The following is an 18599-nucleotide window of genomic DNA, read 5'->3' as shown; positions in this document are numbered from 1 at the left end:
TAATCCATCTCGCTACTCCCCTGTTTCTCCCCTCTGCAAATCCCTCCAGTGGCTCCCAATTTCCCAACGAATCAGGTTCAAACTACTAACACTGATCTACAAAGCCATCCACAACCTGTCCCCTCCCTATATCTCTGAACTAATCTCCCAATATCTTCCCTCACGTAATCTTCGATCCTCCAAAGACCTCCTACTCTCCTCCACACTTATTCGTTCCTCACACAACCGCCTCTAAGATTTCTCCCGAATATCCCCCATCCTCTGCAATTCTGTGCCTCAACAAGTCCGATTATCCACCACTGTCAGATCCTTCAGACGGAACCTGAAAACCCATCTCTTCAGGAAAGCTTACAGCCTGAAATAACCATTCTGCCGCCTCACCAACCACTTGAGCTGCCACGTCACCAACCACCCGAGCTGCCGCATTCCCAACCTTTTGTCTCTTCCCCATTATCCCATAGAATTTAAGTCCGCAAGGACAGGGTCCTCTCTACCCTCTGTACCAGTCTGTCACTGTAAATTTGTTTACTGTAAATGATATCTATAACCCTGTATGTAACCCATTTCTCATGTACAGCACCATGGAATTAATGGTGCTATATAAATAAATAAATCAGTGTGCCCCTCACACTGATTTCACCGCATGCTGCACCCCCCCAAACTCACCATATGCTGTGCCCCCCTCACAGATCTCAATCTGTGCTTCCCCCATTTCACCACATGCGTTGTACACCCCCAACACGCAGATCTCACCGCATGCTGCATCCCCCCACAACAGATATGCCCGCATGCTGCACCCCGCACAGATCTAAGTGTGCTTCCCCCATCTCACCTCATGCGGTATACACTCCCCCAACAAACACGCAGATCTCACCGCATGCTGCATCCCCCCACAACAGATCTCAACGCATGCTGCATCCCCCCACAACGGATCTCACCGCATGCTGCGCCCCCACACACAACAGAGGTCACCATGTTCTGCACCCCCCCTTACCTCTGTCCCAGGAGATTAGGGCCGTGGTACAAAGTAGCTGATGGCAGAGGAGATGGCCCCACTCTCGGCTCTGCTCTCGGTCCAGCTCTCGGCTCTGCTCTCGGCCCCGCTCAGGGACAGCATCTGTGATAATCACCAGACATGACTCAAATCACAACCCAATATAAGAGATAATGACGGGTGGTGTGCTACTGCCCAGGTCCACTGCAATGAGAGAAGCCCCCCCACCCAACCTTGGGAGGGACTGACAATAGGGAGAAGGAGCCCCCCCCAGGACAGCTATATAGAGGGGCCCCTGACCTGTCAAAGACTACGATAGCCACATCAGAACCAGGACTCCGGCAAGTTCTCCTGTAACATCACCTACCGGTTTTCAGCAGGCGGATTAGTAGTTGGATGATGGTTCTAACCCCCACCGTACATGGCGTCAGGGCAGGCAGTGCATGGACTCCTCGTCTACCTGGGTACAAGGCCTGGTACAGATGGGCACATAGGAGGGGCCACAGGTAGCTGCAGTACTTCTCATACAGGAGGCTCCATACCACATGGTCCGGACCGGCCAGCATCTCCAGTAGAGGGGAGACCTGACCCAGATCTTCCCTGATGAGGGTCTTCAGGCAAGAGAAGAGAGTTTCTCCCACCTCTGAAGACCCCGTCTCTCCCTTCAGGACATCCACCAGCCAATGTCGCAGGCCAGCCTGTGAGGAGAAGCGTCCAGCCAGCAGCCACGCACGCTCCTCCGCCACAATCTCCAGGGATGTGGTGACAGATATTGGCAGCATCTCTGCCCCCGACGAGGCCCATGTTGATACATCAGCTATAACTTTGTTGTAAAGGGTCAGAGTGCGGAACAGACCCCCCGGGACCTCCTCAGGTAGACGGGCCGCACATCGCACTGCACTCAGCACCAGCTTCCCTGCCACAATGGTGGCCTTCACAGAAATGAGGTGCAGCTTTCTGTGCATGGTCTGAAGGGCCCGACGTACAGGGGCGGAGAGCGGGCACAGGAGCTGATTCGCTTGGACCCTCCTCTGCAGCACTGCACCGTCATGACACAGTTCCCGCAGCCTGAGACAAGCGGCCTCCAGTCCAGAGAGCGGCCTCCACACCACTGTCTTATAATACTCCAGTACTCGCATCTGATGGACCACAAACTCCCGCGACAAAGAGAGCAGGTGCCGCTGCTGGCGTAGGAACCGCAGTGATGCATCGTGTCTCCCGACAACACTCGATGTCAGCTCTTCCCCTTCACCGATGACATCACACCGAAACAGGACTGGAGACAGGGGCGAGGAGGCGAAACCTAAAAGGTAAAGGACGCAAACAGTTCACTGAGAAAACAAAGGGCCACTAAAGATCAGGACCCTCAATGGACATCAGAAGACCGCCCTTCTGTAGCGCTAAACACCGCCCCCAAAGAAACAAGATGATCCACAACCCTCCCCATCTCAAGAGAGCAAAGGAGCTGTGACGACACAGCATTTCTTCTTAATTATGGCAGACGTAAATTGTGTTGTCCCAGAATCATAAACTGTTCTCTAAAGTACTAACTCTTCTTGTAGGACGAATATTTAAGTCTAATATTATTTCCTACAGTTTATCTTCTGTTATCTTTGCTTAAACAGTAATTTGCATGGCCACTGAACAATGATGACGGCTGATGTGTTGATTACTTACATTGTTTATGCCAGCCAGTTTCTTGGCCTTCCCAAAAAGAGGAGGAAAAACTATGCAAATAGCTGACATAATGAAACAATGCAGGTTGGCCTCATTCACATCTCTCTCTGACATCTGGATGCTGGTTGTAGGCCAGTTGTGAACTACAGGTGCTTCTCACAAAATTCGAATATCATCATGACTTTTGGGTTTTCATTGGCTATCAGCCATAATCATCAACACGTGAAATAGATCACTCTGTGTGTAATGACTCTATAGAATATATGCGATTCACTTTTTGTATCGAAGAACTGAAATAAATTAACTTTTTGATGGTATTCTAATTTGGCGAGAAGCACCTGTATATAAAGACACTTTTTCTTCTGGTCGGGGTGACTCTTCAGGAAGTCCGCTTAGGGGACCACGGCCCCAGCTGGAAGAAAACAGGACTGCTTCATTGACCATCACTGAAACCTCAGAGACATCTTAAAGAATCCAGGTTGGGACAATCGGGTCACCTGGCCACATACCTCACCGCTCTCGGTTAGCTTCCTAAGCTTGTCATTACCTCTTTGCTGTGGGGTCCTGCCAAAAGCGAGGAGCCACTGGTGTGTGGGGTGGGGTATGCAACACGAAGCAGCTCTAATCCCGGCGAGCCAGCGGAAGGGTAAGACTCTGGTACTGTTCTGTTTGCTATTGTGTGTTGTGGTTCAATAAAGTATTGCCATATTGTGTTACCCTCACCCTGTGTTGTCTGAGCAGAGTGCTGCCCACGGGGAGATAGAGCGGGCATTCAGTGGTATGAGCCCTGGTCCATGCAGTCTTTCTAAAGACATCTGGGCTAGCGGACAAGAGCACCCACTGACCCCCGTATCTCCACAGGAGCCCTTAATCACCCCCTCCCCACAAAAGAGAGGAAAACCGGAAACAGCAAAGTTTCACCCCAACACCTCCTACACTGAAGGCCCAGAAAGGCTACAGGAAACCTCAGACAGTGCAGGTGAACCTGGGATGGCCCAGAAGAACACATCATCCAGAGCAGTGGATACTCTCCATCCCTCTCCCATTTATACTATGGGGAGTGCCCGACGCTGAGCCGAGGACTCTGGCGGGTGTATTATACTATGCGGAGGATTATGGGGTGTGCATTATACTATGCGGAGGACTATGGGGTGTGCATTACACTATGCGGAGGAATATGGGGTGTGCATTATACTATGCGGAGGATTATGGGGTGTGCATTATACTATGCGGAGGAATATGGGGTGTGCATTATACTATGCGGAGGATTATGGGGTGTGCATTATACTATGCGGAGGAATATGGGGCGTGCATTATACTATGCGGAGGATTATGGGGTGTGCATTATACTATGCGGAGGAATATGGGGTGTGCATTATACTATTCGGAGGATTATGGGGTGTGCATTATACTATGCGGAGGAATATGGGGTGTGCATTACACTATGCGGAGGAATATGGGGTGTGCAAAGGGTGAGAGAAACGCCACCTCCGGTACAGAGAGGCGAGAAGCCATCTCACCCCAGAGAGAAATGCCACCTCCGGTACAGAGAGGTGAGAAGCCATCTCCCCCCAGAGAGACACGCCACCTCAGGTACAGAGAGGTGAGAAGCCATCTCACCCCAGAGAAGCAGAGGGCGACACCACCTCCGTTACAGAGAGGCGAGAAGCCATCTCCCCCCAGAGAAGCAGAGGGCGACACCACCTCCGGTACAGAGAGGCGAGAAGCCATCTCCCCCCAGAGAAGCAGAGGGCGACACCACCTCAGGTACAGAGAGGCGAGAAGCCATCTCCCCCCAGAGAAGCAGAGGGCGACACCACCTCAGGTACAGAGAGGTGAGAAGCCATCTCACCCCAGAGAGACACGCCACCTCAGGTACAGAGAGGTGAGAAGCCATCTCACCCCAGAGAAGCAGAGGGCGACACCACCTCCGGTACAGAGAGGCGAGAAGCCATCTCCCCCCAGAGAAGCAGAGGGCGACACCACCTCCGGTACAGAGAGGCGAGAAGCCATCTCCCCCCAGAGAAGCAGAGGGCGACACCACCTCAGGTACAGAGAGGCGAGAAGCCATCTCCCCCCAGAGAAGCAGAGGGCGACACCACCTCAGGTACAGAGAGGTGAGAAGCCATCTCACCCCAGAGAGAAACGCCATCTCAGGTACAGAGAGGTGAGAAGCCATCTCCCCCCAGAGAAGCAGAGGGCGACACCACCTCCGGTACAGAGAGGCGAGAAGCCATCTCCCCCCAGAGAAGCAGAGGGCGACACCACCTCCGGTACAGAGAGGTGAGAAGCCATCTCCCCCCAGAGAGAAACGCCACCTCCGATACAGAGAGGTGAGAAGCCATCTCCCCCCAGAGAGAAACGCCACCTCCGGTACAGAGAGGCGAGAAGCCATCTCCCCCCAGAGAGAAATGCCACCTCCGGTACAGAGAGGTGAGAAGCCATCTCCCCCCAGAGAGACACGCCACCTCAGGTACAGAGAGGTGAGAAGCCATCTCCCCCAGAGAGACACGCCACCTCAGGTACAGAGAGGTGAGAAGCCATCTCCCCCCCAGAGAGAGCAGAGGGCGACACCACCTCCGGTACAGAGAGGAGAGGAGCCATCTCCCCCCAGAGCAGAGGGCGACGCCACCTCAGGTACAGAGAGGCAAGAAGCCATCTCCCCCCAGAGAAGCAGAGGGAGACGCCACCTCCGGTACAGAGAGGTGAGAAGCCATCTCCCCCCAGAGAAGCAGAGGGAGACGCCACCTCAGGTACAGAGAGGTGAGAAGCCATCTCCCCCCAGAGAGAAACGCCTCCTCAGGTACAGAGAGGTGAGAAGCCATCTCCCCCCAGAGAGAAACGCCACCTCAGGTACAGAGAGGTGAGAAGCCATCTTCCCCAGAGAGACACGCTACGTCAGGTACAGAGAGGTGAGAAGCCATCTCCCCCCAGAGAAATGCCACCTCCGGTACAGAGAGGCGAGAAGCCATCTCCCCCCAGAAAGAAACGCCACCTCCGGTACAGAGAGGCGAGAAGCCATCTCCCCCCAGAGAGAAATGCCACCTCTGGTACAGAGAGGTGAGAAGCCATCTCCCCCCAGAGAAGCAGAGGGCGACACCACCTCCGGTACAGAGAGGCGAGAAGCCATCTCCTCCCAGAGAAGCAGAGGGCGACACCACCTCAGGTACAGAGAGGCGAGAAGCCATCTCCCCCCAGAGAAGCAGAGGGCGACACCACCTCAGGTACAGAGAGGTGAGAAGCCATCTCCCCCCAGAGAGAAATGCCACCTCCGGTACAGAGAGGTGAGAAGCCATCTCCCCCCAGAAAAGCAGAGGGCGACACCACCTCCGGTACAGAGAGGCGAGAAGCCACCTACCCCCAGAGAGAAACGCCACCTCCGGTACTGAGAGGCGAGAAGCCATCTCCCCCCAGAGAGAAATGCCACCTCCGGTACAGAGAGGTGAGAAGCCATCTCCCCCCAGAAAAGCAGAGGGCGACACCACCTCCGGTACAGAGAGGCGAGAAGCCATCTCCCCTCAGAGAAGCAGAGGGAGACGCCACCTCCGGTACAGAGAGGCGAGAAGCCATCTCCCCCAGAGAAGCAGAGGGAGACACCACCTCCGGTACAGAGAGGCGAGAAGCCATCTCCCCCCAGAGAAGCAGAGGGAGACGCCACCTCCGGTACAGAGAGGCGAGAAGCCATCTCCCCCAGAGAAGCAGAGGGCGACACCACCTCAGGTACAGAGAGGTGAGAAGCCATCTCCCCCCAGAGAGAAACGCCACCTCCGGTACAGAGAGGTGAGAAGCCATCTCACCCCAGAGAAGCAGAAGGCGACGCCACCTCAGGTACTCTTTGTACTAAGAGAACTAAGTAATGTAATAGACAAGCCATTATTTCTTATTTTTAGGGACTCTATAAGGACGGGGTCTGTTCCACAGGACTGGCACATAGCAAATGTGGGACCAATATTCAAAAAGGTCTCTAAAAGTGACCCTGGAAATTATAGGCCAGTAAGTCTAACCTCTACTGTTGGTAAAATATTTGAAGGGTTTCTGAAGGATGTTATTCTGGATTATCTCAATGAGAATAACTGTTTAACTCCATATCAGCATGGGTTTATGAGGAATCGCTCCTGTCACACCAATCTAATCAGTTTTTATGAAGAGGTAAGCTATAGGCTGGACCACGGTGAGTCGTTGGATGTGGAATATCTTGACACCGTGTCACACAAGAGGTTGGTACACAAAATGAGAATGTTTGGTCTGGGGGAAAATGTGTGTAAATGGGTTAGTAACTGGCTTAGTGATAGAAAGCAGAGGGTGGTTATAAATGGTATAGTCTCTAACTGGGTCGCTGTGACCAGTGGGGAACCGCAGGGGTCGGTGTTGGGACTTCTTCTCTTCATTTATTAACGATCTGGTAGAAGGTTTACACAGTAAAATATTGATATCTGCAGATGATACAAAACTATGTGAAACAGTCAATACAAGAGAAGATAGTATTCTGCTGCAGATGAATCTGGATAAGTTGGAAACTTGGGCTGAAAGGTGGCAGATGAGGTTTAACAATGATAAATGTAAGGTTATACACATGGGAAGAAGGAATCAATATCACCATTACACACTGAACGGGAAACCACTGGGTAAATCTGACATGGAGAAGGACTTGGGGATCCTAGTTAATGATAAACTTACCTGGAGCAGCCAGTGCCAGGCAGCGGCTGCCAAGGCAAACAGGATCATGGGGTGCATTAAAAGAGGTCTGGATACACATGATGAGAGCATTATACTGCCTCTGTACAAATCCCTAGTTAGACCGCACATGGAGTACTGTGTACAGCTTTGGGCTGAGGAAGGATATAATGGAACTAGAGCGAGTACAAAGGAGGGCAACAAAATTAATAAAGGGGATGGGGGAACTACAATACCCAGAGAGAATTCCATCAGTGTCATCAAAAAGCTACAGACAGCAATGAGACCGAAAAAGCACAACATACATTTATCCCATGTATATTAAAACCACTTACAAAATAACAATAAACCAAACTATCTTAGATTGTGAGGGACCCAAAAGGTTACTATTCACATACAGCGTATGATACAAGCGTTGTAAAAATATTATCCAGATGGGCTATATAAATACCCAGTATCAAACCACTCTATACAAGCTGCCAATTAGCCTAATGAGGGTAGTGGATCTAATGCCCAATATATCTCAGGTTACGGACTATTGCAGCATAAACAACGCCTTCTAGTATGTCTACATATAGGTATATATTAGGGCTTACTACATGTCCTCATCTTAGTAGAACCAAAAAAACAGTAATGCAGAAATGTAAAAATACAACGCTATACTTACATGACTTAGTGAAGAGTCCCGGTCCCTCCAACCCCGACGCGCGTTTCGTAAGCACTTCTTCAGGGGGCGTGTCGGGGTAGAGGGAAGTCCGGTCTCTTATACTGCCCTCAATCCAAGCAGCGTGCCGCCTGAGATTTTGCTGCGCTCAATGGTCGTCATAGTGACTCGGCGTGCTGGCTCATTCCCCCGCCGCAACAAAGTGACTCATGATACTGGGTATTTATATAGCCCATCTGGATAATATTTTTACAACGCTTGTATCATACGCTCTATGTGAATAGTAACCTTTTGGGTCCCTCACAATCTGAGATAGTTTGGTTTATTGTTATTTTGTAAGTGGTTTTAATATACACGGGATAAATTAAATAATTATTTTTATATTATGAGTATGTTGTGCTTTTTGGATCTCATTGCTGTCTGTAGCTTTTTGATGACACTGATGGAATTTTGTAGTGTAGTCAGCACATATTGATTTTGGATCATAAAAATTGATTAAATACCCAGAGAGATTATCAAAATTAGGATTATTAATTCTAGAAAATAGACGACCTAGGGGCGATCTAATAACCATGTATAAGTATATAAGGGGACAATACAAATATCTCGCTGAGGATCTGTTTATACCAAGGAAGGTGACGGGCACAAGGGGGCATTCTTTGCGTCTGGAGGAGAGAAGGTTTTTCCACCAACATAGAAGAGTATTCTTTACTGTTAGGGCAGTGAGAATCTGGAATTGCTTGCCTGAGGAGGTGGTGATGGCGAACTCAGTTGAGGGGTTCAAGAGAGGCCTGGATGTCTTCCTGGAGCAGAACAATATTGTATCATACAATTATTAGGTTCTGTAGAAGGATGTAGATCTGGGGATTTATTCTGAGGGAATATAGGCTGAACTGGATGGACAAATGTCTTTTTATGGCCTTGCTAACTACGTTACTACTAGATGGTGGCCCGATTCTAACACATCGGGTATTCTAGAATATGTACGCAGTATAAATCTCTCGCCAATATCGCTGATTGGTCGCAGGCGGCTGGCGCGACCAATCAGTGATGCGGGATTTCCGTTACAGACAGACAGAATTAGACGATTATATAGTAGATGTTACCATGCGAGAAGCCATCTCCCCTCAGAGAAAGCAGAAGAGAAGAAAGCACCTCCAGTACAGAGGCGAGGAGCCAGGATCTGGGATTGTTACTTACCTTGTGGGGGGCCATGTCTGGGATCAGACCAGGGAGTGGCGCGTCTGCTCATGGGCTCAAGGTGATAAGAAGACCCCGCTCCTCCGCTGCAGAGGCTCACTCATCATCATCTGAGAAAGACAGCAGGACAGACATCAAATGACATATGGGAGGGGCCAAGGACAAACGGTTCACTATGTGTTATGTTATCACATCCATAAAGGCAATCCGCTAATACTATATAACAGGGGGGAGTATAATAATCTGCTAATACTACACTTGTGCTCAAATGTTTACATATCCCGGCAGAATTTGTGCTTTCTTGGCCTTTTTTCAGAGAATCTGAATGATAACACCAAAATGTTTCCTCCACTCATGGTTAGTGGTTGGGTGAAGCCATTTATTGTCAGACTACTGTGTTTTCTCTTCTTAAATCATAATGACAACCCAAAACATCCAAATGACCCTGATGAAAAGTTCACATACCCCATTTCTTAATACCGTGTATTGCCCCCTCTAACATCAATGACAGCTTCAAGTCTTTTGTGGTAGTTGCGGATGAGGTTCTTTATTTTCTCAGATGGTAAAGCTGCCCACTCTTCCTGGAATAAAGCCTCCAGTTCCTGTAAATTCCTGGGCTGTCTAGCATGAACTGCGCGCTTGAGATCTCCCCAGAGCGGCTCAATGACATTGAGGTCAGGAGACTGAGATGGCCACTCCAGAAACTTCACTTTGTTCTGCTGTAGCCAATGACAGGTTGATTTGGCCTTGTGTTTTGGATCGTTGTCATGTTGGAACGTCCAAGTACGTCCCATGCGCAGCTTCCAGGCTGATGATTGCAAATTTGCCTCCAGTATTTGCTGATAACGTGCTGCATTCATCTTTCCTTCTACTTTGACCAAGTTTCATGTGCCTTTGTAGCTCACACATCCCCAAAACCTCATCGATCCACCTCCATGCTTTACAGTAGGAATGGTGTTCCTTTCATCATAGGCCTTGTTGACCTCTCTCCAAATGTAACGTTTATGGTTGTGGCCAAAAAGTTCAATTTTGGTCTCATCACTCAAAACTACCTTGTTCCAGAAGTTTTCAGCCTTGTCTCTGTGCTGTTTTGTGTATTGTAGGTGAGATACTTTGTGGCATTTGCGCAGTAATGGCTTTCTTCTGGCGACTCGACCATGCAGCCCATTTTTCTTCAAGTGCCTCCTTATTGTGTATCTTGAACCAGCCACACCGCTAGTTTTCAGAGAGTCCGGTATTTCAGCTGATGTTATTTGTGGGATTTTCTTTGCATCCTGAACAATTTTCCTGGCAGTTGTGGATGTATAACATAACAATCCTTTTGCAGGATCAAGAAGTGCCATAAAACACAATTTGTATACAATATAACAATTTCTATATTTCAATATAAAACAGAGTAAGATATACATTAAAATTGGTGCCTCAAACCAAAACCAGAGGCTAGGTAGGCAAAGTGGAGTACAATTTGACTTCTTTAACAGAAATTGCACAATTTATGGGGACATATGCATTGAAAATCTACCACCTGATGTATTGCAATCTTATAGGAAGGAAAACACACAAAACCGGAAAAATAACCACAGATTTGTAACAGGTGCTGAGGTTATAATTAACCCAAATCAACCAGACACCCCTCATCCGTCTGATGCCAAATATTTCCTTCCACCCCTAGCAAAATATAAAGTGCATAAAATCAGATCCTCCTCATATTACCTAGCATGCAGTCCCCACACACAATTCCACTGCCAAGTGAGAAACCGAGCCTCCGGACCCCTACGCACGTTTCGCTGTCGCTTCTTCCTGGGGGTGTGTCTATGAGCAGGCGTCATGTGAGTTTATATGATCCCACATCCAATCAAATTGACCGGGAGGAGTCTTGTCAAAAAGGAACCAACACATGAATAAGGAACAAAAATATAGGAGGAGTTTAAATATTAAGGCCAGCATGCAATCAAAATAACAAAAAAGAAGGATCATCATGCACGCACATAAACGGATAATTGTGCATGCATAAATGTCCAGAAAATCTGGAAAACAGCATGTGCGATGGCATTATCATATGAGTACATGGATATCGCTGCCACGAGGGGTTGTGAAACAACACCGCAACATAGCCAATCACCACAAAGTGGGCGGAGCATCAACACACGCCCACATCATACAGCCAATTGCTTCAGAGTGGGAATGAAAAACAGCCCACAGAGTGGCCTATCGCAGCAGCGCCATCCACACCTAAAACTGAGTGTCTGGAGGTACACAGAGTGGCCTCTCGCAGCAGCGCCATCCACACCTAAAACTGAGTGTCTGTAGGTACAGAGTGGCCTATCGCAGCAGCGCCATCCACACCTAAAACTGAGTGTCTGTAGGTACACAGAGTGGCCTCTCGCAGCAGCGCCATCCACACCTAAAACTGAGTGTCTGTAGGTACACAGAGTGGCCTCTCGCAGCAGCGCCATCCACACCTAAAACTGAGTGTCTGTAGGTACACAGAGTGGCCAATCGCAGCAGCGCCATCCACACCTAAAACTTAGTGTCTGTAGGTACACAGAGTGGCCTATCGCAACAGCGCCATCCACACCTAAAACTGAGTGTCTGTAGGTACAGAGTGGCCTCTCGCAGCAGCGCCATCCACACCTAAAACTGAGTGTCTGTAGGTACACAGAGTGGCCTATCGCAGCAGCGCCATCCACACCTAAAACTGAGTGTCTGTAGGTACACAGAGTGGCCTATCGCAGCAGCGCCATCCACACCTAAAACTGAGTGTCTGTAGGTACACAGAGTGGCCTATTGCAGCAGCACCATCCACACCTAAAACTGAGTGTCTGTAGGTACAGAGTGGCCTCTCGCAGCAGCGCCATCCACACCTAAAACTGAGTGTCTGTAGGTACACAGAGTGGCCTATCGCAGCAGCGCCATCCACACCTAAAACTGAGTGTCTGTAGGTACACGGAGTGGCCTATCGCAGCAGCACCATCCACACCTAAAACTGAGTGTCTGTAGGTACAGAGTGGCCTCTCGCAGCAGTGCCATCCACACCTAAAACTGAGTGTCTGTAGGTACACAGAGTGGCCTATCGCAGCAGCGCCATCCACACCTAAAACTGAGTGTCTGTAGGTACACAGAGTGGCCTCTCGCAGCAGCGCCATCCACACCTAAAACTGAGTGTCTGTAGGTACACAGAGTGGCCTATCGCAGCAGCACCATCCACACCTAAAACTGAGTGTCTGTAGGTACAGAGTGGCCTCTCACAGCAGCGCCATCCACACCTAAAACTGAGTGTCTGTAGGTACACAGAGTGGCCTATCGCAGCAGCGCCATCCACACCTAAAACTGAGTGTCTGTAGGTACAGAGCGGCCTCTCGCAGCAGCGCCATACACACCTAAAACTGAGTGTCTGTAGGTACACAGAGTGGCCTATCGCAGCAGCGCCATCCACACCTAAAACTGAGTGTCTGTAGGTACACAGAGTGGCCTATCGCAGCAGCACCATCCACACCTAAAACTGAGTGTCTGTAGGTACAGAGTGGCCTCTCGCAGCAGCGCCATCCACACCTAAAACTGAGTGTCTGTAGGTACACAGAGTGGCCTATCGCAGCAGCGCCATCCACACCTAAAACTGAGTGTCTGTAGGTACACGGAGTGGCCTATCGCAGCAGCACCATCCACACCTAAAACTGAGTGTCTGTAGGTACAGAGTGGCCTCTCGCAGCAGTGCCATCCACACCTAAAACTGAGTGTCTGTAGGTACACAGAGTGGCCTATCGCAGCAGCGCCATCCACACCTAAAACTGAGTGTCTGTAGGTACACAGAGTGGCCTCTCGCAGCAGCGCCATCCACACCTAAAACTGAGTGTCTGTAGGTACACAGAGTGGCCTATCGCAGCAGCACCATCCACACCTAAAACTGAGTGTCTGTAGATACACAGAGTGGCCTATCGCAGCAGCACCATCCACACCTAAAACTGAGTGTCTGTAGGTACACAGAGTGGCCTATCGCAGCAGCGCCATCCACACCTAAAACTGAGTGTCTGTAGGTACAGAGTAGCCTCTCGCAGCAGCGCCATCCACACCTAAAACTGAGTGTCTGTAGGTACACAGAGTGGCCTATCGCAGCAGCGCCATCCACACCTAAAACTGAGTGTCTGTAGGTACACAGAGTGGCCTATCGCAGCAGCACCATCCACACCTAAAACTGAGTGTCTGTAGGTACAGAGTGGCCTCTCACAGCAGCGCCATCCACACCTAAAACTGAGTGTCTGTAGGTACACAGAGTGGCCTATCGCAGCAGCGCCATCCACACCTAAAACTGAGTGTCTGTAGGTACAGAGCGGCCTCTCGCAGCAGCGCCATCCACACCTAAAACTGAGTGTCTGTAGGTACACAGAGTGGCCTATCGCAGCAGCGCCATCCACACCTAAAACTGAGTGTCTGTAGGTACACAGAGTGGCCTATCGCAGCAGCGCCATCCACACCTAAAACTGAGTGTCTGTAGGTACACAGAGTGGCCTCTCGCAGCAGAGCCATCCACACCTAAAACTGAGTGTCTGTAGGTACACAGAGTGGCCTCTCGCAGCAGCGCCATCCACACCTAAAACTGAGTGTCTGTAGGTACAGAGTTGCCTCTCGCAGCAGCGCCATCCACACCTAAAACTGAGTGTCTGTAGGTACACAGAGTGGCCTCTCGCAGCAGCGCCATCCACACCTAAAACTGAGTGTCTGTAGGTACACAGAGTGGCCTCTCGCAGCAGCGCCATCCACACCTAAAACTGAGTGTCTGTAGGTACACAGAGTGGCCTCTCGCAGCAGCGCCATCCACACCCAAAACTGAGTGTCTGTAGGTACACAGAGTGGCCTATCGCAGCAGCGCCATCCACACCTAAAACTGAGTGTCTGTAGGTACACAGAGTGGCCTATCGCAGCAGCGCCATCCACACCCAAAACTGAGTGTCTGTAGGTACACAGAGTGGCCTCTCGCAGCAGCGCCATCCACACCTAAAACTGAGTGTCTGTAGGTACACAGAGTGGACTATCGCAGCAGCGCCATCCAAACCTAAAACTGAGTGTCTGTAGGTACACAGAGTGGCCTCTCGCAGCAGCGCCATCCACACCTAAAACTGAGTGTCTGTAGGTACACAGAGTGGCCTCTCGTAGCAGCGCCATCCACACCTAAAACTGAGTGTCTGTAGGTACACAGAGTGGCCTCTCGCAGCAGCGCCATCCACACCTAAAACTGAGTGTCTGCAGGTACACAGAGTGGCCTATCGCAGCAGCGCCATCCACACCTAAAACTGAGTGTCTGTAGGTACACAGAGTGGCCTCTCGCAGCAGCGCCATCCACACCTAAAACTGAGTGTCTGCAGGTACACAGAGTGGCCTATCGCAGCAGCGCCATCCAAACCTAAAACTGAGTGTCTATAGGTACACAGAGTGGCCTATCGCAGCAGCGCCATCCACACCTAAAACTGAGTGTCTGTAGGTACACAGAGTGGCTTATCGCAGCAGCACCATCCACACCTAAAACTGAGTGTCTGTAGGTACAGAGTGGCCTCTCGCAGCAGCGCCATCCACACCTAAAACTGAGTGTCTGTAGGTACACAGAGTGGCCTATCGCAGCAGCACCATCCACACCTAAAACTGAGTGTCTGTAGGTACAGAGTGGCCTCTCGCAGCAGCGCCATCCACACCTAAAACTGAGTGTCTGTAGGTACACGGAGTGGCCTATCGCAGCAGCACCATCCACACCTAAAACTGAGTGTCTGTAGGTACAGAGTGGCCTCTCGCAGCAGTGCCATCCACACCTAAAACTGAGTGTCTGTAGGTACACAGAGTGGCCTATCGCAGCAGCGCCATCCACACCTAAAACTGAGTGTCTGTAGGTACACAGAGTGGCCTATCGCAGCAGCGCCATCCACACCTAAAACTGAGTGTCTGTAGGTACACGGAGTGGCCTATCGCAGCAGCACCATCCACACCTAAAACTGAGTGTCTGTAGGTACAGAGTGGCCTCTCGCAGCAGTGCCATCCACACCTAAAACTGAGTGTCTGTAGGTACACAGAGTGGCCTATCGCAGCAGCGCCATCCACACCTAAAACTGAGTGTCTGTAGGTACACAGAGTGGCCTCTCGCAGCAGCGCCATCCACACCTAAAACTGAGTGTCTGTAGGTACACAGAGTGGCCTATCGCAGCAGCACCATCCACACCTAAAACTGAGTGTCTGTAGATACACAGAGTGGCCTATCGCAGCAGCACCATCCACACCTAAAACTGAGTGTCTGTAGGTACACAGAGTGGCCTATCGCAGCAGCGCCATCCACACCTAAAACTGAGTGTCTGTAGGTACAGAGTAGCCTCTCGCAGCAGCGCCATCCACACCTAAAACTGAGTGTCTGTAGGTACACAGAGTGGCCTATCGCAGCAGCGCCATCCACACCTAAAACTGAGTGTCTGTAGGTACACAGAGTGGCCTATCGCAGCAGCACCATCCACACCTAAAACTGAGTGTCTGTAGGTACAGAGTGGCCTCTCACAGCAGCGCCATCCACACCTAAAACTGAGTGTCTGTAGGTACACAGAGTGGCCTATCGCAGCAGCGCCATCCACACCTAAAACTGAGTGTCTGTAGGTACAGAGCGGCCTCTCGCAGCAGCGCCATCCACACCCAAAACTGAGTGTCTGTAGGTACACAGAGTGGCCTATCGCAGCAGCGCCATCCACACCTAAAACTGAGTGTCTGTAGGTACACAGAGTGGCCTATCGCAGCAGCGCCATCCACACCTAAAACTGAGTGTCTGTAGGTACAGAGTGGCCTATCGCAGCAGCGCCATCCACACCTAAAACTGAGTGTCTGTAGGTACACAGAGTGGCCTCTCGCAGCAGCGCCATCCACACCTAAAACTGAGTGTCTGTAGGTACACAGAGTGGCCTCTCGCAGCAGCGCCATCCACACCTAAAACTGAGTGTCTGTAGGTACACAGAGTGGCCAATCGCAGCAGCGCCATCCACACCTAAAACTTAGTGTCTGTAGGTACACAGAGTGGCCTATCGCAACAGCGCCATCCACACCTAAAACTGAGTGTCTGTAGGTACAGAGTGGCCTCTCGCAGCAGCGCCATCCACACCTAAAACTGAGTGTCTGTAGGTACACAGAGTGGCCTATCGCAGCAGCGCCATCCACACCTAAAACTGAGTGTCTGGAGGTACACAGAGTGGCCTATTGCAGCAGCACCATCCACACCTAAAACTGAGTGTCTGTAGGTACAGAGTGGCCTCTCGCAGCAGCGCCATCCACACCTAAAACTGAGTGTCTGTAGGTACACAGAGTGGCCTCTCGCAGCAGAGCCATCCACACCTAAAACTGAGTGTCTGTAGGTACACAGAGTGGCCTCTCGCAGCAGCGCCATCCACACTTAAAACTGAGTGTCTGTAGGTACAGAGTGGCCTATCGCAGCAGCGCCATCCACACCTAAAACTGAGTGTCTGTAGGTACACAGAGTGGCCTCTCGCAGCAGCGCCATCCACACCTAAAACTGAGTGTCTGTAGGTACACAGAGTGGCCAATCGCAGCAGCGCCATCCACACCTAAAACTTAGTGTCTGTAGGTACACAGAGTGGCCTATCGCAGCAGCGCCATCCACACCTAAAACTGAGTGTCTGTAGGTACACAGAGTGGCCTCTCGCAGCAGCGCCATCCACACCTAAAACTGAGTGTCTGTAGGTACACAGAGTGGCCTATCGCAGCAGCACCATCCACACATAAAACTGAGTGTCTGTAGGTACACAGAGTGGCCTCTCGCAGCAGCGCCATCCACACCTAAAACTGAGTGTCTGTAGGTACACAGAGTGGCCTATCGCAGCAGCACCATCCACACCTAAAACTGAGTGTCTGTAGGTACAGAGTGGCCTCTCGCAGCAGCGCCATCCACACCTAAAACTGAGTGTCTGTAGGTACACAGAGTGGCCTCTCGCAGCAGAGCCATCCACACCTAAAACTGAGTGTCTGTAGGTACACAGAGTGGCCTCTCGCAGCAGCGCCATCCACACCTAAAACTGAGTGTCTGTAGGTACAGAGTGGCCTATCGCAGCAGCGCCATCCACACCTAAAACTGAGTGTCTGTAGGTACACAGAGTGGCCTCTCGCAGCAGAGCCATCCACACCTAAAACTGAGTGTCTGTAGGTACACAGTGGCCTCTCGCAGCAGCGCCATCCACACCTAAAACTGAGTGTCTGTAGGTACAGAGTGGCCTATCGCAGCAGCGCCATCCACACCTAAAACTGAGTGTCTGTAGGTACACAGAGTGGCCTCTCGCAGCAGCGCCATCCACACCTAAAACTGAGTGTCTGTAGGTACAGAGTGGCCTATCGCAGCAGCGCCATCCACACCTAAAACTGAGTGTCTGTAGGTACACAGAGTGGCCTCTCGCAGCAGCGCCATCCACACCTAAAACTGAGTGTCTGTAGGTACACAGAGTGGCCTCTCGCAGCAGCGCCATCCACACCTAAAACTGAGTGTCTGTAGGTACACAGAGTGGCCAATCGCAGCAGCGCCATCCACACCTAAAACTTAGTGTCTGTAGGTACACAGAGTGGCTTATCGCAGCAGCGCCATCCACACCTAAAACTGAGTGTCTGTAGGTACACAGAGTGGCCTCTCGCAGCAGCGCCATCCACACCTAAAACTGAGTGTCTGTAGGTACACAGAGTGGCCTATCGCAGCAGCACCATCCACACATAAAACTGAGTGTCTGTAGGTACACAGAGTGGCCTCTCGCAGCAGTGCCATCCACACCTAAAACTGAGTGTCTGTAGGTACACAGAGTGGCCTATCGCAGCAGCACCATCCACACCTAAAACTGAGTGTCTGTAGGTACAGAGTGGCCTCTCGCAGCAGCGCCATCCACACCTAAAACTGAGTGTCTGTAGGTACACAGAGTGGCCTATCGCAGCAGCGCCATCCACACCTAAAACTGAGTGTCTGGAGGTACACAGAGTGGCCTATTGCAGCAGCACCATCCACACCTAAAACTGAGTGTCTGTAGGTACAGAGTGGCCTCTCGCAGCAGCGCCATCCACACCTAAAACTGAGTGTCTGTAGGTACACAGAGTGGCCTATCGCAGCAGCGCCATCCACACCTAAAACTGAGTGTCTGTAGGTACACAGAGTGGCCTCTCGCAGCAGCGCCATCCACACCTAAAACTGAGTGTCTGTAGGTACACAGAGTGGCCTATCGCAGCAGCGCCATCCACACCTAAAACTGAGTGTCTGTAGGTACACAGAGTGGCCTCTCGCAGCAGCGCCATCCACACCTAAAACTGAGTGTCTGTAGGTACAGAGTGGCCTCTCGCAGCAGCGCCATCCACACCTAAAACTGAGTGTCTGTAGGTACACAG

The 18599-nt window shown here is 50.9% G+C and overlaps 1 protein-coding gene across 2 annotated transcripts in view; it reads right to left on the bottom strand.

Moving 5' to 3' along the window:
- Positions 1-18599, bottom strand: part of CCDC142 (coiled-coil domain containing 142) — a 100064-nt gene that overhangs the window by 10641 nt on the left and 70824 nt on the right. Inside the window, exons 2-5 of one of the 2 annotated variants that reach the window (XM_077280471.1) lie at positions 10923-11084; positions 9210-9319; positions 1362-2297; positions 995-1117 (exon numbers count right to left, since the gene is read on the bottom strand). In XM_077280471.1, coding sequence (XP_077136586.1) covers positions 995-1117; positions 1362-2297; positions 9210-9261 — 1111 coding nt within the window. In that variant the 5' untranslated portion in view covers positions 9262-9319; positions 10923-11084. The remainder of the gene's footprint in view (positions 1-994; positions 1118-1361; positions 2298-9209; positions 9320-10922; positions 11085-18599) is intronic. The other variant, XM_077280470.1, reaches the window with a different exon arrangement.

This window comes from Ranitomeya variabilis, chromosome 1, assembly GCF_051348905.1.
Source record: "Ranitomeya variabilis isolate aRanVar5 chromosome 1, aRanVar5.hap1, whole genome shotgun sequence".
Classification (NCBI taxonomy): Eukaryota; Metazoa; Chordata; class Amphibia; order Anura; family Dendrobatidae; genus Ranitomeya; species Ranitomeya variabilis.
This window is presented reverse-complemented; position numbering and strand designations above follow the sequence as displayed.